At 40.0% G+C, this 24,398-nt stretch overlaps 1 protein-coding gene across 1 annotated transcript in view; it reads right to left on the bottom strand.

The window, feature by feature from the left end:
* Gucy1a1 (guanylate cyclase 1 soluble subunit alpha 1) overlaps nt 1-24,398 on the bottom strand; it is a 55,751-nt gene that overhangs the window by 6,000 nt on the left and 25,353 nt on the right. Inside the window, exons 2-8 of the mRNA XM_052180303.1 lie at nt 22,380-22,739; nt 17,222-17,283; nt 14,317-14,375; nt 11,827-12,536; nt 9,101-9,586; nt 6,319-6,462; nt 1,695-1,849 (exon numbers count right to left, since the gene is read on the bottom strand). Coding sequence (XP_052036263.1) covers nt 1,695-1,849; nt 6,319-6,462; nt 9,101-9,586; nt 11,827-12,536; nt 14,317-14,375; nt 17,222-17,283; nt 22,380-22,634 — 1,871 coding nt within the window. The 5' untranslated portion in view covers nt 22,635-22,739. The remainder of the gene's footprint in view (nt 1-1,694; nt 1,850-6,318; nt 6,463-9,100; nt 9,587-11,826; nt 12,537-14,316; nt 14,376-17,221; nt 17,284-22,379; nt 22,740-24,398) is intronic.

Here is a 24,398-nt window from a genome sequence, read left to right as displayed (position 1 = left end):
TGGCACAGCACAGGAAGCTGTTGGTTCAGGTTGACAGCTGTACATTTTCAAAGAAGTAGAGAGGTCTGCTCTTGTGGCTGCTGTTATTTTGTTTTTTGTAGTTTTGTTTGCTTGTTTGTTTTTGTATTTGTTATTTACTCTACTAGAAATTGAACTTAAGGACTCATGCATGCTAGGTTAGCTCTTTAACACTGAGCTATGTCTCCAATACTCCTTTAACATTTTAAAAAAGATTTACTTATTTATGCTTTATGTGTTTGAGTGTTTTGTTTGAATGTATACTGCATTGTGTATGTGCCTGGTGTCTACAAGAGGCCAGAAAAAGGTCCTGGAACATCTTGGACCTGGAATTTAGAAAAGTTATAAGCCACTACATGGGGTGTTAAGTACTAAAGCTGGGTCATCTGGAAGAGCAGCTCTTAACTGCTGAGTCATCTCTTCAGCCTCCTTCTCCATCCTTCCACCCCAAGTTTTCATTTTGAGACAGGGTGTCAAAAATTTCCTAGGCTAGATTTGAACTCACTGTACCCAAACTATTCTTGTACTTGATCTTGTCCTGTCTCAGCCTCCCGAGTAGCTGGAATTTCAGGCCTGTGCCACCACACACCGTACAATGCCCTCTTGATCCTAGATGAAGTTTAGTTCCTGTGTTATGATGTCATCATTGCTGGTTCTCAAGAATATAGACCAACCGTTTAATGATCTGACATTTTGTCTGCTGAGTCTTCCTTATTCCTGCTGTTCTGAAAGAGGGGGTTTAGCCCCTTATCCTTGGTTTCACAAACCCTTGGGAATTTCCTGAATTACAGAATTATTGTTATTTTCTGTGAGCCCTTTGTGTTTCACCTCAGTTTATGTTAATAAGGTGACTCAGAATGAGATCAGGATTGCAGAAATACCAACCAGGTTAGGAGTGGGCGGGAGCAGGGGACTAGAACCTAAGTTTCATTAACCCAGCCTGCGAGCCTGTCCATCCTCCCTCCATAAGGGAAGCAGGGAATGAAGGCATCAAGTCTTACAGGAGCTCCTTGTTTATGACCTTACTGCTGCGGCCAGAGTCAGTAGTAAGTCCAGATGGGGAGGGCGTGCCGCCTCTGCATTTGGTGCTCGGTCAGGCCTCACCACAAATGTCTTTTTTATTGACCGATCCTGATTTGTGTTCTTTACAAGTAAGGCGTTCTGGATTGCTCAGGTAACACTTACCTGAATCTGGTCTCATTCTAGAAGACTAACTTGAAAGAATCAGGGGAAACCTCACATATGTAGTTATCTGGCCGAAAGCGTTATAGCCCAAGCACCCCTGAAGTGTGGCTAGTGACTGATCTTAATCAGGTTTGTTAGACATTACTCCTATGAAATGTTATAATTATGTTACCTCTGGGTATCTTCTGCTAGAATTATACCAAAGAATGTCAATTCTCATCTGAATACCCACTATCCTAGAATACTAGAAAGGTTACCACACATTTTGAGTAAAAAAATTGTGAAAGAAAATGCAATGTCTATTAAGAATTCATGCCATAATTGTCTCCCAGGGATAGTGAAAGCCTTAAAGCATGTTAAAGTAGGAATGCTAAAGATGTTCATTTCATTTTCCTGGAAGATCTCCAAGACAGAAAACAGGGATGGAGAACAGAGATGACACATGTGTCAAGTGAGATACATGCATTTCAAGTCCTCACTGCAATCCATACCTGTATGTGGTGGGGCTGACATTGATTTTCCGAGGCACGCTGCAGGACTCAAATTTGTTAGCCAGAGTGACATTGTTTCCAAACAGGCAATACCGGGGCATCTTCACACCGACAACTCCAGCAAACACTGACCCAGAATGCAATCCAATTCGCATCTGAAGGCAAAACGACAGTGTCCCAGGTCACTGCTAAGTCACCTCCCACCTGACGGTTTTGCTTGTGTGTCACAGTTGTGTTTCCAATCAGTAACTAATTCCACAGCACTCCTCAGTTCCCTGAAAGCTCCAGTGAACCACCACTGCTCACGCAAAGCCACATCAGGAGAGCAGAGTCAGAGGTCACACCCGCTAACTCTGCTCTAAGAGGTGTTCAGTTTTACCCCACTTGTCTTTAACATCTGGAATAAACGTGTTCTCAGGCTTTTCAGCATTGCTGCAGCACAATAACAAAGAACCCGTGGGCTGCTTCCAGGAACCTGCTTTGTCTTTTACATAAAAGAAAGATGTGCTTTTAAATTATAGAAGGAAATTCTTGAAACAAAGATGAAGAAGGGTACACCTGTGTCTCCAGGAGTTTGAGGTCAGCTTGGGAGAGGCAGACAGATCCAATTCTAAAACAAAAAGGGATCTCTAAAAATCATTTTGCTTTAAAGTTACTTTATGCCAAACACTAGTCCTTTACTTAAATGACTCGGACCTGGGAAATAGGAATTTAGTTCTGACATGAAAATGACAGAGAACAAAGAAAATCAGAGTGTCTGGGGCCCAGATCCCTGTATTTACAATCTAGACAGTCTAGACGTGGGGACCTGAAACTCAGACCCATACATAATAAGACATAGGCAATGCCTAAACAGCACACAGAGTCTGGAATGGAACTTGGAAATTATGAATACTTAGAGGAGCCTTCAAATGAAATAGTTTCTCCTTATTTTGAGCTACCTGTTGACTATGCACTAGAGGAGAGTCTTGAATGTCTGATTCTCCTGACTCCACCTCCAAATGTTGGAATTGACATGAAATATTTTTAAATGAGCTATTCTAAAAGGTCCGGTTCCTTGATGAGGTATGAGGATGCTCACATGTCCTTTAAAAACTCAATTATCTGAGGTACTACTTGTAATTAAAGGATTCTGTTTTTAATTTTAAAAATGTATTTATTATCCAGATGTGGTAGATCATGCCCTTAACCCCAACACAGCAGAGGCAGAAGCAGAGGCAGAGGCAGGGGCAGGGGCAGAGGCAGAGGCAGAGGCAGAGGCAGAGGCAGAGGCAGAGGCAGAGGCAGAGGCAGGTAGATCTATGTGTTTTGAGATCAGCCTGGTCTACATAGTAAAAGTAGCAGTCATGGTGAGGGAAATGGCACAGCGAGCCCTGGCGGTCAGAGTACACTCTGGAGAGTGGGTCCTCCTCCTACCTCTGAGTGCTGAGAAGAGCACTCACCAGACTTGCTGAGTCATCTTTCCAGCTTTCTTACTTTTACAAATAACTTTTGGCATTTGCTGGAAATGAGCAAGAGTCATTCAAGATGTCATACCCGAAATCCAAATTAGAAACCAAGACACTAGGTGACACATCCTGCCAAAGACCTGCTTTCTGTACCTTTGTTTCCCTCTGGTAATTTCCTTATCTATAAAACACAAGAGTGATCCTTAAAGTCAGAATCCCACACTAAGAAGCAAACTTAGATGTCTACCGTATCTGTGTTTTTGTCTTTAGGAGAATATGGATTTACACACCTAACAATTGCACAAAATTAAATTGGCCATAAAAACAACCTCAGCACCACTCTCCTGAGGAGGTTCTTCTCTCTTGGGTATACTCCCTGAAACCAGTTTCTCTACGTATATTAATGTTCTGAGTGGCTTAAATGATGAATTTACCATAGCATTTTATTATTTTATTTCATAATTAGTGTATAAGTCTATCTTCTCACAGATATAGGCAAAACCTGCATGTTCCTCCCACACAGCTCTCCCTCTCTCTCTCTCTATCTCGCAGTCTTACCTTGCCCAAAATTCAAGAAGACAAGTTCATCTATAACATAAGATGCGCGACATGTCTGAATGGACTTCTTTTTATAGGGAAAAGAAAGTGAAATAGTAAAAGGCAGAGAATGTCACTCCTCGGCAGCTCTCGAAGGGGACCTTCTAGGGACGCCCTCTATTTGAGGGATCTTTCAGCATTGCTCAGTTCTCTGCCTAGTCCCTGGGGCTAAGCAAGGAAGGTCCCTCCCTTTCCTGCCTCCTGTTGACTCTCACAGGGAAGTCAATCCTCAGTTGTCCATCCCCAGTCTAATCAGTTCTCCAAGACTGAGTAACTGAGAATGACTGCGGAACGCAGTAAGGTTGTAAGAGTTCATGACTGATACACACGTGACTGTACCAGAGCACAGCACACAGTTAGAAAGAAAAACAAACAAAAGAAGAAAAAAAAAAAAAACACCAGAAAACAGTTTTTACGTTTTCATGAGGAAACCAGATAAAAATTAAGGGATATCTGATCGCTGAATCTAAGACTTCAAATCCAGACTCTCAAGGAACTTGGCCAGTCTTTAAACTGCTGTCTCCCAATTTAAGTGAGGCAATGTCTAAATCACAATATGCAGCCCCTCCCTACATACTCATGTCTCCCTGTGTGCTCAAAGCACTCCCCCACTCAGCCCTGTATTGTGTTCTGTGAGTGTCTAAATCCATCAAGTATTTTCCAGGACAGCAGTGAATAGACAATAAAAGACCTATTTTTTGTCTCACTTCACAGGTCACTAAGGCTAACCTGCTATTACCCGGGTAATTATCTTTAAGGCTAACTATAAATAATTCTCCTAGCTGCAAAACTAAGAAAAAATACATTAAGACAACTAACAAAAACCCTGCCATTAATCTCCTGGTATGGATTGGACATATAAGAGTAATTTATGTGGGAATCATTGACCTTACTGATAATAGTCTAAATACTTTTATTATCTATTGTGATGTTATGAAATCTCTTAACTAAAACGCAACTATAGAAGCTCTATAGAAACTAAATCTGTTCGTGTGAGATGCCATGAAGCGTTTAAAACACAGTTGCCAACTATTTTACAGTCATCTTCAGATTTGGGGTGTCTGACCCCTGCTATGTGCAGACATGTGATTGACCTGAACAATAGAATAAATGGAAACTGCTCTGTGTGCTGCGTAGGCTTAAGTCATAGAAAGCCATGCAGCACCTACTAGTCGTTCACTGGGATGTTGGCCACCATGGGAAGAGTATGACTGCTCTCATCCCACCATGTTGGAGCATGTAGCATGTGAGGAGAAAACAGCAGGTAACACCAGGCTTTCTCCCACCCACCCAACAGGCAGGAAAAGATGCGATTTTGAAATGGGTCCTCCTGTTTATGCAATAAAATCCCAACACTTCCATATGCCCTCATCTTTTTGGCTGACTTGGAAGCCTTCTAACTTATTTAAACTTGAGATGCACAAAATCAGTGGCTATAGATTTTGTTGTAAACATTGGGAAGTATGTGACATAGCAATATAAGAACGAGCTAAGAGCTGAATTTGAAAATGTTGTGAAGGCTTAGACACACGGCTTTCTGACTTTCTCTAAGGTTACAGGAGGCCAGTGCTAAACCTGTCTTTACTATAGCTTTCTTTTTAGTTTTTATGGACTTTCTTAAAACTAGATATCAAAAAGTTGAGTGTATAGAATTCTGTGTTATTTTTAGGGCTCATTGTTGAAAAGTAATTCAGTGAAAAGTGGCCCTGTAAGATTAAGTAGTAAATTTACTATAAGACAACTCCTATAATCCATAAAATTCTATCTATGAAATCAGTCTCTCACAGGCCTGAGGTCTTACTTACAATATCGCATGCCTAGAGAGTACTGTTGGTTCCAAGTCAATATTTCTCAGTTTATAATATTTTTATTAAAGCTTTGTTGTAAAGAACCTACAAATAAAAATTATCAGGCAATGAAACTAACCATACCTAACCTGTACATTTCCACGAACCTCTACAGAACTGGAATAGCCATTCCATAGTCAGTACCCTTAGGGGATAGTGTCTGCTGTTGCTGAAAACAAATACTTTATTTTCTAAATTATCTGGCACTTTCTAGATCCATTAAGTTAGATGAACGCTACGCACCTGCACGGACTTTGGATGATCAACTTCCCATGGACACTGTCCCTTGTGTTTCCAAATATGAGTACTATTGTGGAAGCTTTATCATGTTCTATGACATGCTTAGTAAAGAGCACATTTGCCAGTCTCACATCCTGCAACAATGGTGATGCAGAATTTCTATCTTTCTGGATTTGCAACAACCACTATAAGAAGAAACTTCCTGCATGTGATGGTTTTCTGCTACAGCTACAGTGATACAGCTCTGGCATATACTTTCAAGCCATAGGTAAAACAGTGGTCTGCTGTAGGTCTTTCGAAGCTGTTTTTGAAAACCCACTGTATAAATGGCATTTTCATAACCTAAGATATCTTATAAGGTCATGTAACAGCCTATAATGAAATTTTCCCTGCCTAAAAATATTTGAGAAGACATTTCTCTTTAAAACAAAACTCTAGTCAATGTGCCAGATTCTTGACAACCAGCTAATGTGCAACTAGCCATTGCCTTACCTTGATAGGTTCTCCGTGAGGAGACATGACTTCATTAGAGAGTTCCATCATCTTCAGAGCCATCAGTGCTATCTGGACAGCATGGGTGTCACTCTCTCTGTGCAGTCCCCCTGCCACACAATATGCATCCCCGATGGTCTCCACCTAGATAGTACAATTTGTCCCTTATAAATAAAAGCTGAGAAGAAGACAGCACAACACAGTCATATAACAGAAACTGGAGTGCTCAGGCCCTGTGGAGAATCCGGGTAAGTGAGAGTGTCAGAAAGAACTCTTTATTTCATAAAATGCATAAGGTACCAACCCGATTTTAGGGCAGTGAACTGAAAGACATCACAATCTGCAAAAACTCTATCAGATAATCATATCGTCCCTATTATAGACTTACTACTAACCATGTGTTCTTTTGTAAAAGCAAAACAACAACAAAACTATATTAAATGCCTTTTATATAAACAAACAAATGGATTTGTTTATTTAAGTTTATTTTTATTCATGATTTCACATTTATTTATGTGTATGTGTGTTTGTAACTCTTATATGTGTAGGTGCCTATAGGTGTCAGAAGAGGGCATTAGGTTCCTTAGAGCTTGAGTTACAAGCAGTGGTGAGACACCCAATATAGGTGCTCAGAACTGAACTCAAGTCCTCTGGAAGAACAGGAAGTGCTCCTAATAGTGGAGACACTTCACCAGCCAATAGTTTGACTTTCTAGTAAGTTATAAGAGTAGGATTAATTTCCCATCACATATTCATACATAATGAATTTCCCATTCATACCAAACTGCATTTTGTATGAATTCACCATCCCAAAATGTCATATGAATGCAATAAAAAGTATGATGAAAAAGGAAGATATTACTAGGAATAAAAGCAAGAGAAATAGGGCTTTTCTGCAGGATTTCTGAGAATTTTGGTAAATTTTAAGGGCATACATGGATATTAATCACAAAGGATGGATAGAAGCCACATTGTCATCTGGGGAATGAAAGCACTTGTTTGCAAAAAGATATCCAAAAGGAAACTGCTATGTAAATATGAACTATGCTTACTGTCATCTTTATTGTTATTTCCATGGGCAACTTTGTGAGTAGCTACAGAGAGCTAAGTGTTTATTTATCAACTTAAATACATATGTAATTCTTGTAGTTCAAGTAGTGTAACTTCTTCTGTCCTTACACTATGCTATCCTCATCTAAAATCCCTTATGAATTATAAAAGTAGAAAGAAAACAAAGGGAAGGGGATGACAAGTACTTCTTTGGCACGCACAGCTATCTGTGTGATGAGAAAAGACTTGCTTCTCTCTGTTCTGTGAGAGCAGCCATTCTCCATGGAGAACATATCCAGAAACCAACAGTAAGTTGCACAAGAGACCATCAAATGTAACTGAACTAGTGCCAATTATTTTATCTGTAATTATCCAAGGGCCTCTTCCTCACCCTCCCTCAAGAGAAAATCAGAACTCCCTCAGAGTTCCTGTAAGAGATTTCACAGGACAAGGGCTTCTAGCATCTCCACAAAAATAAGACAGGGTCTGCCTATTCCCATAAACAATGTATGCTTCTTCCCAGCAGTTAATATCCTTTATGTTGGGCTGAACTCTGGCGTAACAAACCATGGTGACAACCCAAAGGGATGATTTCAGTCAGAGGGAGATAGACGTTTTGTTCTTACTGCTGCTGTCTAAAATGAGGCAAAGCAGTGTAAGCCAGTAAAACCTTTTAATTGAACAGACCTAGGAGAACTGGAAATTTCAGTTGTTTCCCTTTTATAATTTTTTTTTTTTTTTTTGGTTTTGGTTTTTCAAGACAGGGTTTCTCTGTGTTCTGGAACTTACTCTGTAGACCAGGCTGGCCTCGAACTCAGAAATCCACCTGCCTCTACCTCCCAAGTGCTGGGATTAAAGGCGTGTACCACCACTGCCTGGCTTATAATATCTTTTTTAAAAGAAATGACATATTTGGCATCCAGGACACATTTGTCTTATCAGATCCTCAGTGTCTAGACAGAAACCTAGATGTTCTCTGACATCCCTTAAAGAAACCCAGGTCCTGAGCTACAACACTTAGTATCTACAAAATCTTTCTAACTCTTCTGCTCATAAAGATTATGAGACACGGTACATTATTTGTGGCTCTGGAGGGGGCTATTGATTTTGTTCTTTTACAACTGGGAAGTCACTTGCTATGTTCACAAAGTAAGAAAAGGAGAGGACAGGATCTGAATGCAGGGTTTTTAAATTTAACTGGTTCTGCCTTTGATGAAGATGATTAAATGTCTTAAGTAGCTGAATTTGATTTCCTGCTAACGTTGCCTATGAAAGGTATCAAGTAAACTGTGCGTTGAATTAATCTATTTTGGGAGAGTTTGTATAAACCTTTTGTATCTTTAAAACTAAAGAAACAAAAGATAAAGTTCCCCTCTGTGAATCATACCTTTAATTAGTTCTTGTTTATCTCAGTCTCCTCAGTTAAGTGGCTGGTCCATGGATGTCTAATCTCTACCTTTTCACTATAAGAACCATCCATTCACCCTAATCTTGCTCCATTCTGTGCTCATTTTTAGAAGACAATGTGGCAGACTTCTCCAGGAACAATTAGTTCCTACAGAGCTATTTCCGAGTGGAGAACACCCACATAATTAATGCACAGTGCCTGACCCCAGATATAGCCTGTGTGACCCAAATGCAGAGCTATTCATCAGCACTGGAGTTCACACAGGCACTGGGCCTTTCCAAGGTGACTTCTGCCTGCTCAACTATTCTGGTTCCCCTCCCCTACCTTGTAGACATCCAGCTCTCCACACTGCTGGTCAAAGCGAGTGTAGAGAGCGTTAAGCATCGTGATGACCTGCAGCGGTGAACACTGTGAGCAGATCGCAGTGAACCCTACGATATCTGAGAAGAGCATGGTGACCTCGCTGAACTTCTTGGCTTGCACCATTTGTCCTTGCCACAGCTGCTGAGCGACCTCAGAGGGAAAGATCGAGCACAGCAGATCTACCGTCTTCTTCTTCTCCTCCTCCAGGGCCTGGTGGGCGTGCTCCAGGGTTGCCTTCAGCTTCCCCAACCTCTTCTTGAGGCCATCTTGAGCCCGTGCCTGCTCCCCTATCAAGACAACATCCCTCAGAGCATTATGAATTGGGATGTCGGACAGATAGAGCCCCCGTCCTGTGAAATCTTCCAATCTGTCCACACACGGAGACCCTAAGAACAAGATGGCACTGGATTCAACGATGTAGATCATTTGACCTTTGAGATCCATAACCTGCAAAGGAAAGGAGAACCCGTTACAGTGGGTTAGTCAAATTCCCCAGTCCTGTCTGAAACTGGAGGGGGAGTGGATACTGGAGTAATCTTTTTGTGTCTGACATTAGAAGTGGAAACTGAGATCATCTATTATGTTTCCAACTAGCTATAGAAGAATAGACTTTTTAATCACTTCTAGTTTGGTCTCAGTTCTGAAATTTATACAGACATTTGAAGAATATACTAGGATATACTACACATAAATGATGAGCTACTCTGAACAGCCGGAAACATGTCATGCTCTAAGGCCCTGAGAAGCAGTACACAGGTGCTGTTGCTGCGAACCCCTCATACTCTCGGGTAATTAACTTGCAGTTCGCACGTAGCATGGTACTTATAAAAAATGGCTCGAATTCAGCCTGCCCTTCTCCACTGTTCTTCTCCTTTCTCACTTCTCTACTGTTTCTTCCTTTTTTTTCTGGTGTTCTATTTTAGCAAGCTTCTCTTCCCCCAAGAGTTACTTGTTCCATCTGGCAAGCATAGGAATTAAAATGTCTCCAAATATGTATCTGAACTTTTCTTTTTTTCTTTTTCCAGGCTGATAGAGAAACTTATTTTGGATGTGATTATTTCTCTAGGGATTTTAGCCTAAGATTGCGAGGTCTTACAGAAGAGAACCATATCTGTGTTTCAAGTTTGCCTGACACTTTTAACAAAGGCTGTTCTCCAAAACGTGCGTAAAAGTATAAACCAACGTACAGACTCAAATGCACCCAGAGGGCTTTGCAGGAGGTAATGCTTAAAGAAAAGGTCTTGGACCACACAATTCACTTATATACAGCCTATGGAGAAGTATACATGCACGTGTTTACAGAATATCAGAGTCCAAGCAATCCAAGTGCTCAGCAATGGGAGACTGGACAAATAAAATCAAGTATAAGCACTCAGTGCATGTGTTCATCAATGAGAGAGACTGCACACAGAAAACCATGCATAAACAGTGCAATAAGCTACAGCCTCCAAACCATTGAGACAGACCAATGTCCTACAGCAGGGATGGATGGCCAAATCCTGTCCTTCAGCGACAAGAGTAGTTGTAGGGATTTGGTTGGTTCTATTGCTGTAAACATGTGTGCATGCACACACACACACACATACAAACCACTTCTCTTGTATTTTGCTATCATGCATTATTTTAAAATAACTAAATATACTTTTTGGTAAAAAGAAAATATAACAATATGGGTGTTTTATTTTGAGGATCTGTGCATCTGGAGGTTTATTTTCCTGAGATATGAATGGCACCGTCACCACGGAGTTAATAAACTTTCATTCCTGAGATTAAATAGTTGCCAATATCTTTTACTATGAAAGCACGTCCTTTCTTCCACACACATTCTGTAGCAATTCATCAAGTTAGTTATTCTTCCACATATTTATATATTGATTAAAATTCATTTTTTCACTTGTTATAGCATAATGCTTTGTTCTTACAATTCCTTTTATTACCCAAAGCCAGTGACCTATTTGATGAGAAACAAAAGCAGATTTTCCTAGCTGGTTATAAACGCTCCTAGCTGGTTATAAAGCTCTCCATTTTGATTTTATATTTGTTCACTTATCTTTAATATCTTTACCTTTGTATGTGTATGTGTGTGTGTGTGTGTGTGTCTGTGTGTCTGTGAGGGCATTCACATGCCATTGCACGTGTGGAGGTCTAGAAACACCTTGTAGGAACTGTGCTTCCTCCCCTCCGCCCTGCACTTCAGGGACCAAACTCAGTCTTGGTTTGGTGGCAAACAACTTTACCTACTGAGCCATCTTACCCTGCACCTCGTTTTGAGCTAAGGTCTCTTTTACCTGGAGCTGGCCTTGAACAGGATAAAGATATAATCAAAGACGGCTTTGAACTCCTGATTCCCCTACTTCCTGACTGATATGATTAGAAATGCGTGATATAAGCCAAGTCAGTTTTATAGGATGTTGGGGATCAAACCCCAGGCCTTTATGCAGGCCAAGCAAGCACTCTACCGATGCCCACGTCATCAATGAAATTTTAAGAGGCAAACTGTATTTAATATCTGTAATCAATGATATAGGTACCAAAAAATGAAGATATGAAGAAATTCACTCGTTAAAATCATTTTAGAATTTTAGATAATGTTAGCCAAATGGCATGTGCTTATTTGTCATGTGATTTCTTTCCTTTAAATATGGAACGGTTGGTTTTATTTTGAATCCCTGTTACATTTTCCTTACCCTTGATGATTTCTTCACTGAGTTATCCCATCTCCTCACCCGTATGACAAACTGCATATTCAACATTGTCATGATGCCGCTAAACGTCTGGTTGATTTTGGGAGTTAGAATTTCAAAGAACTCTTCGAAGTTGGGCTTCCCTTGGAAGTCCCTCTTGTTCACCAGCCTTCTGATGCCGTTACCCAGCTGCAGGATGGCCAGGTCTCGGTCCAGCATGAAATGGAATGGGAAAGTCTTGCAGAAGAGCGAAGCGGGGATCACTAGCGAGGACTGGGGCTTGCCTGGGGACAGAGAAGGCTTGGTGCTCTTCACATGGACGGAATAGAGCAAATAGGGCTGGTTCACAAACTCGGTACAGTCACTTCGGAAGCAGGGCGGCATCAGGGACACCTCCACGTGACTTTCGTACAGTATGCGGGCAGCCGCTTTAATGATACCGGGGAGAAGCAGGGCTGTGGTTCTCTTCGGAAAGAAGTAGTAAACATTTAGAAAGTCCTGGTCCTTGTCCAGGCATAAGATGGAGGCATCTTCCAGTCGTCCCTGCCTCTCTGCCTCTTGGCAGTGGCTGCTCTGCTTCAGAAGAGTGCTGAAGCTGTTTAGAAAGTCCTTCAGGGTGCCGCCAACCACGCCCAGGATGTGTTCATCTTCCTCATAACAGATCTTGAACAGCTCCTCGCCCAGAGAGTCTTTGAGCGCCTCCACTGGAACACCTGCAAGCACACAACACAGTCGGCCATCACATGTGTCAACGCAGAAGAGGGTGGCTAGTGCTTCCACACGCAACTGCCCTTGATTTGTGATTAACTCCCTTTACTATTTTCAGAGTTCTAAGTCAAATCTAACGCTCACACTCAGCTTATCAAGAGAGGTTCGCTTTTAGAATTCTGGTAACTCTGATTACCAATCCACAAATGGTTTATGTTAACCAAGAAGTTAAGTGGAGTGTACGACTTTTTATCTCTCACAAGTATAAGCAACTACAGTTCCGAGGTGAAGTCTATTTCGGAGGAAGCCTGTCTTTCTCTTAACCATATAATGTGCCTCTTCTTAAAGTGTACCCTACCCACAGGGGTCAGAGTATACCTCAACGTAAGAGTTGCAACTGAAGTTAGTTTAAAACACGAAACTCAGTTATGTCTGGAGATTTTATGATGGGTTTTTGGCTAATGGATGTACCCTGAGTGAATATTCCCATCAATTATATCATTCACCTTCAGCATCTCCTACCTAAGCTTCCTGCTTGTCTCCATAGTCTGGGCACTCTATCTTTTATTTCTTTTGTGATTATAATATAGTTGCATCATTTTCCTTACCTTCTTCTAGATCTATCCATATACCCCCTCCTCAATCTCTTTCAAATTTATGACCCCTCTTTTTCATTAATTGTTGCTACATACACATACTCATCTGTATATTTATATGTCTTTCTAAATATGAACTACTCGGTTTGTATTATGTTACTTGTATGCATGTTTTCAGGGCTGACCATTTGGTACCGGATGATGAATTTGTCTGTTCTTCTCCCAGGAAGATCATTTCTGCTACACTGAGGATTTCCTAGTTGCTTATAGTTGTTTGTGTAGGCTTGAGCCTGGGGGGCTTTTCTCCATCCAGTTTGGCCTGCCCATAGGTGTTATCCTAGATCAGCTCATGTTTGGACGGCCATGTTGGTGAGGCTTTATGGGTGCGACTTCTTATATTACTAGGAGATACAGTCTTACAGTCAATTCCCTGGTCCTTTGGCTCTTCAGGTCTCTCCACCGCCTCTTCTACAATGTGACCATGAGACTGCGCTCCACAACTCCATACTTTGATTGGTTGTGGTTTTTTTTGTTATGATCTCCTCTTTTTGCAGAGACATTTCATACATTTTTTCCCCTTTGTAAAGTGGAAAACAATGCTACTGTCTTTAAGGAATGTTGTGATGTGTGAGAGTCTGTCTCCCAAGAATGGTTCAATAGAAAGTAGCCATTTTTACCACTATATTTCTTTAAAGTACTACTTTTCCTAGCCTGTAACCTCTTGGTTTTCATGCCCATACTTTGGAAAAGGCCCAAGAGCAGTCACTATCTATCTTTCCCTTGAGGCTAATTATTAATGTGAGAACTCTGGCAGACTATTTTCTCATGATTGCCTCCAGCCTTTGAAAATACTTCTTAATTTACCTTGTTGAGCAGAATTTTTCATAGACAAATGAGAAAGACATATTTTGATCTAAAACCAAAGTCTGTGAATGTGAAAGTCTGGGAATCAGCTTCTCGCCCAGGCTTATCTAACTCTCAGCAAATAAACAGCGGGAAAAGAGGAATGTTTGAGGCCACAGAGCATGTTGTCTAGAAAGGGTCACTCTGCATTAGCACACGAGTTCAACGACTTCCGGCTGGCAGTCACTGACAAACAAATACAGACATATTTAGAGAAATCTTAGTTATTCAGGGTTGTGACATGCTTCCTAATTCCTTGCCCTGCCCTCACATTTTTATTTATTACCTGCTGCAACTGCTTCTTCTGCAATTATTTTTTCAAGGTCTTCTTTTTCTGAAGATTTCCTGGGAATAATTAAGTTAAAAAGTGATAAATGAGTGCTGAAAATTCAGGTCATAAACAACATATGTGAGAATTCTTTTCCAGAAGTAAATCTTGACTTGCTATATAAGATACAAGCAATGACATAAACGACCACTGCTGGGAAAAACCCAGTGTGTTATAGTATGGAGTGTAACCTAATTCCTCAGGAAGCTTATTTGACTTTGGGGTTCATTTGTTGTTGTAAAAGAGAGACTACACCAGCATGCAACCAGGAGTGGGAAATGGTCAAGAGGATGATGACGGCAGGACCAGGTTAAATGCCAAGTGCACCTTGCACTTGGAGGGCCCAAGATCCACCCCAGCACCAAAATAAAGAGAAGATGTTAAGTTCCCAAGGACAATCATCTGAGATAAAAATCTACCTACAACAGAACTCACTGTCATTTTGTATTGTCTTTTTCTGATGCTAAAACATATAACACAGAACTTCTTACTGTTGATAGTAGGAATCTTTATCATTTTATTTCAGACCTTAGTCTCCTGAATTTTATGCAAACTGTATGCGACTAGGTGCAAATCAATTTTTTCATCAATCACCGAATTCTAGAAAATGGAAGCTTAAAAGAATAGCAGCACGTGTAAGGATCAATTGAAGGCTGAAAGAATTTCAACTGTGAAACTTTTTAACAGTTGCAAAATTTTAAAGTGGGGTCATTTATGTTATTTACCATATGATTAGCTTTTTAAAAAAAAGCCTTTTGGTTTTCCCTTGGACTTTCATTTTGTTTATATATATATATTTTTTTTATTTTATTTTTTGGAGAAAAAGGCAAAAGTCAGCATCTTCTTTTTCTTTCTGTGGCTCCTAATTGATCATTCATATTCCACTGATGATCAGAAATATAGAATGTCAGTATCTTTATATATAAACTGCAGGGCTTTGTCATTCATGTGCCTTTTGAAACCTTATCATTACAGTGACTGATTCCAGTGAAATCTGCCAAATTATTCTAGCACTTTAAGGGTATAAAAGGCTCTATTTAATTGCAAGCTTCAACACGCCATTAAGCTGAGCCACGTTTAAATGCAGGTATACTACATCTGTTTTAAATAGCACTTTAATAAAACATAGTATAATGTGAGAAGTTTTAAAAGGAGATCGGTTTGAGAAAAAAATGGCCAGAAAATCACTTTGGTGCATAGAAATATGGTGCTTATTAGTATGTAAGGTACTAGGTGGGAATATTTTATCTAAATGGACTAGGTATCGTAATATAACTATATACTCAATGTGGATATGGAGAGTCACGATCCTTTCTGAGATAATTCATCACAGTACCAAACTCTTATTTTTCCTTCTTTTTTTTTTTTAATCATTTAAGCAGATTTGTTTTTTTAAAGAATGAGAGCAGGGCTCCTCACTCTAAGTGCTGCCATTTTCTGACATTCACACTGTCAGATGAATGCAGAACAGAGCTTTGTCGTTCTGAAAAGCACACAATGAAGTGTAAACTAAATACTCCTTGTTTTAGCAAACATAGCAGACAGAAAGCCTTATCAGTGGCCAGAAACCCCCTTCTCTGTCTCTCCCCCCCCACACACACACATACACACACACATTATGGTTTTGTTCACATGGTGGGGGAGAGAGAATGACAGAGACAGTGAGAGAGAGGGAGAGAGGGAGAGAGAGAGTTGCTGCAACACTTCCCAGCACAGCAGGAGAGGTCACAGTGACTACACAGATAAGAACTGGGCTTTCATCCCTCCTTCAGGGACAGTGCACTGCTTAACCCGTTGTTTGTGTTTTGTTTACTTACAATTTCCAGAAATAAGCAGCATGAAGCAGGGTTAAGATGTGTTCATCTGCTGACAGACCAAGGAAAGCACAAACTGGAAAAGTGAGGCACTAACATGCAAATGAGCAAGAAAAGGACTCAGAGGATGCCCGAGAATGAGGCAGAGCCACTCCACACAGGAGCAGGCAGGAGGAAAAGCCTACTGGTCAACTGTCCGCATCCTGGACCAGTGTCAGCATCTGTTTTCCTTAAGATTGCCAAAGGAAACAATTGTTGTGGATTTTACTTTTGAGGGCCCTTTTACAGGATGCACCACAGAAAACAGATCTCCATGCAGCAGCAGGGATGTTTCAGAGCACAAAGGCCTGAGAATAAATCTCAAGTACACTGGCTGCCAAGGACTTGAGCTGACAGCCCCAGTAGCACCACAAGATTGACGTGAAGCTATCTTATCAGCCTGCCTGGGAATTAGGGGCAGAGGCGCCTGGGATGCTTGTCAGCTCAGTCCAGTAAAGAAAGCTTCTGTCAGGCACAGATTCACACTCTTCTGGGCCGTTCATGACCCTTTCTTGGCTCGGCTGGGCTGCCTGCATAAAGTCCAACAGCAGTTTCTCAGCAGGAAAATTCAGCCCAGATTATCCTTAGGGTGGACTAAGTGATTATAGAAAGGAAAGGTATATGAAAGTGTTTGTAGATTGTAGCCACCAGGGTGTTGGTTTGCAAAACTCCAAAGTTGTACTCTGCAAATGTGAGCTCAGTATTTATTATTCACAAATTGAATACTTAGAACAGGAATAGTCAATTTATCCGCCAGAAGCACGGGACCAGCTTTATTTTAAAAGCCAAGGATACCATCCAGACTTAAAACAAAAACACAATCCTATTTTCTTTCTCTTCTGATACCTGTAAAAGTACATTTGTTCTCATGTTTGCAGTTGCTAACACTTACTTCAGGTTTTGATATATAACAAAAATCTAGTAAGTATTAATATATTCAGGAAGGATTTATTATTTTTAAACAATATTTGTGGGATGAGGGTTCATACAACTAAAGTGTTATGGCTTACCTGTTTTCTTTTATTTTGTGCTTTTCCAGTGTTCTCTGAAGTGCAAGGTTCAGTCGCTCAAACTGGAAATAAAAAGAAAGATTTGCAACATTTCTTTAAGACAACTTTAAAGGAATGCAAACATGTACTTGATGGTGGGTGCCATGGATTTGCTATGTTGGGAACTGAGATTTCTTTCTGAAGTGTTTTTCAATTCTGGGAAGAATCAATGTGTTCAGACTTTTGGGGGTTAGTATAGGGGTTCCAGGGCTTTTGGCTATAAGTCTCACAGAGAATCAAGCTTAGTCTGAACCCAGACAGAAGATGTCTGCTCTTAACATCAGGTCTTCTCTAACGCAGGAACCCATGTCGTTGCGTTGCTTCCTTTGGACCAGGAAGTCTTGCTATGCACACTTCCAGTCTTTTCATTGCAGAGCTCATTCTTTTCTCTTCCTAAAGGTTATCTGCTCCAGCACTCACCCAAGGTCACAGTGTCCTTCCCACACACTCTACTCCTGTTCCCCTTAGTCTAGTCTATCAATCTGCAGTTATCTCTACTGCTTACTTTTTAAGCCCCAAAACTAATCTGTCACCAGATTTGTATATTTCAAGAGTCTTCGCCTTGTCTTTTACTATATTCCCATTTTTTAGCTAATCATCCTTACCAAATATTGATACTTTCACTCTTTGATTTCTGAGTGTTTATGAGGTTTCCTTTCTTGCAAGACATATATATGCAATTCGCTTCTACCTAATATGCACTTTTTGCCGATCTTCTGATCTATTTCACTGTGTCATTGTTTCTATTTGATAAACAAGAAAAAGCATTGATGAGAAGTGTTCAGTTTTGCATCCTGAATGAAAATCGCACATGTTTATGCATGGGTACATGACCATTGAGTCTTATTTTCAGTTTACACACAGCAAAGTCGAGAACTTTCTGGATATGATCCAAGTTGGGAAATTCCTTTTGCCTTAATCTATTTATATCTCTCATAGACTTTCCACCACTAGTCACAGAAGGCAATGTTGAAATGTTGGAGAGAGACAGACATACAGACAGACAGAGAAAGAGAGAGAGAGAGAGAGAGAGAGAGAGAGAGAGAGAGAGAGAGAGAGAGAGAGCTTTTTTGAAAAGGGCTTTGAAGTCTAAATATGTAAATCAAGCTTAGAAAATACATTCAAAATTTATTCAACGAAAATGCAATCACTAAAAAGAAATTAAAACAGAATTTAAATGTGTAGTGAGGAGCACATTTTTTGATGGTTCAGGAATGGAGATGGGGACATCTGTGACAGCATGGATAGAAAGTAGTAGTTGAGTCCAGAAGGTAAAATATGAGGCAGACCCTGTTGACTCTGTTACAGCAAAAAGCCTGAAAGAACAGCTGAGTGACAGGTTCAGAAAAAAGAAAGAAAGCTCCTTTCTTGTGTTTTTTGGCTCTTGCCATGGTCTGGTCTCCAGATCGACTTTGTTAGGTCCTTGCTCTTAATATGGATTGGCATAGTTGGAGAAGAATAAAGTCGACACGTTTTTCCAGCATTGCAGGAGGTATATGAAGCAGATGTTTTTCCAGATTTTCCATTCAGATCAGACTCATTTTTTCTTTAAATAAAACGATAGACTTCTTAGGGAGGCATGAGTAGATTACTGTAGTGAACTCTTGTGGGGATTTAAGTTTGTCTTATAACAATGCTGTAGTGGGTGGCTTCTTCTAGAGTAGACCAGACCAGAGTATGACATGACCATCAGCCATCACTGAAGAGAAGTTGCTACTCTGAGCCACCAGAAATATAGCAAGGGAATAAAGCAATACAGTGATAACCAAGTCTATAGTTAAGGTATAGAGGTTCCTAAAACTCTTTAGCTGCAGAAACTGGGGCAGGCATAGGGAGCCCTTCTCTAGGATTCTAGCCATTGTTTTCTGCTGCTCCACAATTGTGCTTGATTTTGCACGATGCAGGAATTATGGATGGTAGAAGATCCTTAGACATAGAAGATGAATTAAGGATGAGACTCCTTTTTTTTTTTTTTTTTTTTTTTTTTTTTTTTTTTAGCTTTGTGAAGTCATCACTCACATTGTGTTCAGGATGACATAACTTTTTTTGTGCTACACATAGGCTTGTAAGTAAACGTAAAAAACTCATCAGTTCCTGAAGCTGTACTTGGGTGGAATTCTTACACTTGTTTGCTCTGTCATCATAGCCTATCTAGGGTGATTGGGGCTTTTTCTCATAGCTCCCTGGGAAACATTGGGCAACAGTCATTATTATGAAAAGGTATAGGTTCAAATAAAATACACAGGTTTTCTAGGCAGAGTTTCCTGGCAAAGGCTGGGGAATGGATTTCTTTTTTTTTATGCTGTATTTCTTTTGATTTATCAATTTAGACACTGTGGTGAGTTTAGACTTTAAAGCCTTAGGCAAGATTCACACAAAGTAGAGCCCATCACAAAAAGTCAATTCCAGGTCCATGGTATAAATTCAAACAGAGTGAGACTTCTTTATATACACAATGAATCTATACATTATTTTTTTTAAGTTTAGTGTAATACTTTAGGACTAAATCTACTATTTGTTTTTAAAATGCATCTCAGAATTGAGTATATACATAGGGTAGTAGTCTTCTATTGGGTTTTGTTTTATTTTGCTGCTTGTTCTCTGTGCCTTATTTATATTTGAGAAGTCTCTGTTCTGAGATTTGAAGAAATTATCTATAACCTTTATGTTTTGCAATGTTGGCTCATGGAATTCTTGAATGACAGAAAGTTTGTCCTAGAAGTAAAGCCAGCATTATTACCAGATTCATTTGTCTTAACAATTGTCATTTGTTGATAGAGAATGTGTAGGAATTCTGGTTCCAGCATGCCTCAGCCATGAATACATCACTAGGACAGTTCAGAAACAATTGCTGTTAGAAGCAACACTTTTGTGAATGCTCTGAAGTTTGATATATAGATTTCCCTTGTTAAGGTTAATGGCTGAGCCGTGATTCCAGTTGCCTTCTGCAGTTATGTGTATGCATGTGTGGAGTGTTATTCTGTACACAGGTTCATTTGTGTATACCAGTAAACTCCAGTGATCAAGCATGGGTATTACTTCTTTGGCTTTGTTTTTGTTTCCATAGTAACACAAGATACATCATTTAGTGTTCTCCAATTAAGCTTGTCTGGCTAGCCAGAAAGCCCCAGTGGTCCACCATCCTCCACCTCCTTAGTGCTGGTATTACAAGCATATGTCACCACATCCAGCTTTTTATGTGAGTTCTGAGCATTAAACACAGGCTCTCATTCATGCTTGTTTATCAAGCATTTTGCCAGCTGAGGTACCTCACTGAAAGCCTCTTCGGTTTTTAATGCTTCTTTAAACAAATATTACTTAATTCATAAGGATAAATAATAATGCTATGAATTATCAATGAGATGCAGAGTTCTCCATCATCAGTTATCCCTTTCACTTTGAGAAAAAGATACAACTCTATGTGCCTGGGTTGTTGCTTTTCAACTAGAAGTGGTAAGTTTCACTGGGTGATCAAGAAAGCCCCTTAAACTCAACCAGCTCTCTTCCATGGAATGAGAGTTCCTACTACAAATCTGCTCAAGCTAATGAATTTTTATACTTACCATCCCCCATGAAAACATAATTTGAGAGTTAAATGTGGTTATCTAAAGTAAGAACCAGGATGTCAAATTGAATCTCGAATATCTTTCACAAGGTTATTGAAGTAACTGAAACTAAAACGTGAGCATTAAATGTGCCAACCAAGAAATACTTCATGAAAAACCAATGTATCTATAAAAAAGACCAAGTAGATATTTGGACAGTTGATAAAGTAGTATAGACTGTTCACTACATATTTCAAACACATCCAACATGGGGGCATTTACTACCATAAAGCAAAAGACCTTAACTGTGGAAGTATGCCAAAGAATAGTGCCAAAGGTATTCCTCCCTGTGAGAATTCCTATAGACTCTTCCTCTTAGCTGCATGGCACTCTGGTCAGAGCTCAACATTCGCACTTATGAGTTCAGAAACAAACGGCAGCACAACTCATTCTAACTAAGGCTGTTTGGCACCTCACCCTAGATTTTTCTTAAGAGAAAAAGAAGAGCAGTTTGCAGTAGTCTGCCTGTTTCTTTCAGATTCTGAGAAGGCACACATGTGGCTTCTCCTCCAGGAAGTAGGGAAAGAAAAAGAAAGTACACGGCATATAAAGGATTTCAAAAAATTCCCAGAACTTGTGACTGGCCAGTCCCTTAAGGCACTTCCAATATCCAAATCAGTTAATAGAAGTTGACGATCTGGATTCTTCTTCAACACATAGCCAGCAAAGTAAAGTAATATGAAGATTCAGAAGAATATGAAAGAGGGCAGTAGTAAATCTCCAGCCATCAACCATAAAGATATGACAATGAATTCAGAATAATAAAATAATAATCTTGAGGAAGTTTAACATGCTGTCAGACAATGCAGACATCAAATACAAGAAAATTATCCAGAACAGAAAGAGATATCAACGAACAGAGATCGTTGAGGAAAATATTACGCATCGTTCATTTGTCACGCTGTGTCTCACTCTGTTTTGGGGTGAAACATCCCAGACTGCAGGACAAGTCACCTCAGTGAGAAGAGCTATATCTTTCAGTCTTAACAAACCTGGATATCTAAGGACTGAGATTTGGAAAAATGATTAAATACTTTTTTTTCCCAAATGCCATGAAATACATTTATTGCAGCATGCAATAAATACCATCTTTGAAATCATTGTCTTCAACTTTCTGCTAACTCTATCTTTCCTCAGAGTTTCATTTTCAGTCTCTGTTTCATCAATCTCCCCATCAAGCGCCAACCCCACTCAGTACACCCTAACGCACAGTGGTAGGTGTGATACAACTCCACTTTCCAGGTAAAGAAAGCTGAGGTTGAGAGAGGAAGCAAAGACAACACTTTTTCAGAGTCTGATGATCTATTGGAATGAATTCAAGATTGTAAACTTTTGACGATTACACACGATTTAGAATACTGTTATGTAAAAAGACAGTTTTCATATGTTTCAAAGGAATTCTGTTTACTGTGCTCTTAAAAGTGAGAAACGTCATTTCTAAATATTTTCTTTTGTAAGCCCTAGCATTTCCAAGTTTGAAATACCACTATCATTGCTGAAGGGGGAACACTCACCTCTGGGAAGATGAGCTTGCAAATACTCCCTGCCAGGGTGTGCAGGTAGACTCTGTTGCGGCTTGTCTTTCTTTGGGGGAGACTCCCTTCTGCATTCTTCTCAGGAAAGTCTTGGCAGATGGGCAGACTGGCCTGGCAACCCGCAGAGCCTCCAGCCACCTCCTCCGTTGGCTCCTTCGGAACCTGACCAGGGGCCAGTAAGGAGAAAGGACACTCCCCTGTGATCTTGAGATCCTTGAACTTCCTGCAGAACATGGTGTTCCTGGAGCTTAGCAGTGATTTTCCTTCTGACTAGCTGGTGTTGATGTGGACTGAAGAAGATCTGCTTCTGCTGACTCAAGGGCACCAGTGAACAGTGATCTATAGGTGGAAAGTCAGAAGGGAAAGGATAGATGACTTTACATGCGACATATAGCTCAGTGCACAAAGGAAAAAAATTGCCAAAAGAGTATCAATTCAAGATAAACCTCATTTTTCTCTAAATGTCCTTAGCGCAAACTATCAGTTTCCATCTTTTCCACCCAAGAATGATCTTCATTATTACTTCATTAGTGCTAGAACTACTGTATTTCATGTGTGTCCTGTCTAAACATCAGAATAGCACATGCTAGTGTTTTCCTTAAATACTTAATGCATTATTCTACATGTATTGAGAAACTATCTCTGTGCTTAAGAATGAAATTTGGTTTTAGCTACACCTTATTTAGCCAGCACGGGGTCAATATTTCTGGAGTTTGACCTTAAGAAATTTATTTGTTCCATATTGAAATACAGTAAAACTTTGGGGAAATGTTTCCATATGACAATTACCACAACAAAGCTTTCAGTATAGTTACATCCAGGAGACTCCTTTGCAAAGTAGATCTCTATAGCATAGCACCCGGGCCTTTTCTACAAGAATGAATTCTATTGACTGAGAAGCAAATATAAGGATTTTGGGAGATTCAGTGAAGACTGGATTTCAAAAAAAGCAAAGATAACCAGGCATTAACACAACCATTTCCATTTTTCTGGACGGAAAAGAGATATCAATTTCTTCTTTGAAGAAAAAAACAACAGCTGTATGTTTTACACTTTTGGCTTTTATAGTACTGTCTATAAATACATGGGCCTCACATTCTTCATGGTATTGCAGAGATCTCTGTCTAGACATGTACAGGTGACACTTAGTAAAACCAGGGAAGCTACGATGCCAGAGGCAGGCTGAGGTCCTACGCATTGCCTTCAGCATGCTTTCCCTGTGCTTCTCTGCTAATGACATCATTTCCAGTTCCAACACAAGCCCAACGCACTATTGCTAGCTTGCTGCACTGAGGTTCTAGCGGGAATTCAGCGTATCAACAATATCAACTGGGTGCATTAACGATTTCTTACTCTTGAAATATCAAAACCACAAATTAAAAATGAAAAGAAAAGCCTTGACATCTGCTAATTCTTACGTGTCTATCACAGCACCGGAAACTTCAGATGTACTTTTAATCCTTATAGCACAGAATACAGGTATTACCACCCCAGAGGGCCAGAAACTTCAGGTGATTTTTCCCTCATTTGAACTGCAAGTAACATTTCTCAAGAAAGTCCATCTGTCTCTCTAACTAGCATGCTTTCCATTACTACAAATTGACTCCAATGGGCTGAGTTCATAAAGTAAGATTAGCTTATATTGAAAATAGAATTTAAATAGCTACATTAAAATAAGTCAAAATGTAAAGTTCAGCCTCTTTTTCTCAATATAAAGAATAGCTGTGTGGATTCACAACGTACATGGAACTCATATCCGTCATGGTATTTCATGAAAGCCATGAAAGGCTTTCACTAGTTTAAAAAATTACACACACACACACACACACACACACACACACACACACACTGGAACTACTTGAATCTAAATGAAAGGACAGAATGTTTTTTCATCTTCTCCACCCACTACTCTTTTAAAAGCTTCAGGTACGTGGATCCAATGTGGTTATGAATGTTTGCGAGGAATAATAGTGACATCACACTTGCTGGGCAAGTACC

This window comes from Apodemus sylvaticus, chromosome 4 (genome assembly GCF_947179515.1).
Source record: "Apodemus sylvaticus chromosome 4, mApoSyl1.1, whole genome shotgun sequence".
NCBI lineage: Eukaryota > Metazoa > Chordata > Mammalia > Rodentia > Muridae > Apodemus > Apodemus sylvaticus.
Note: the sequence above shows the minus strand (reverse complement) of the source record. Positions and strands in the feature narration are given on the sequence as shown.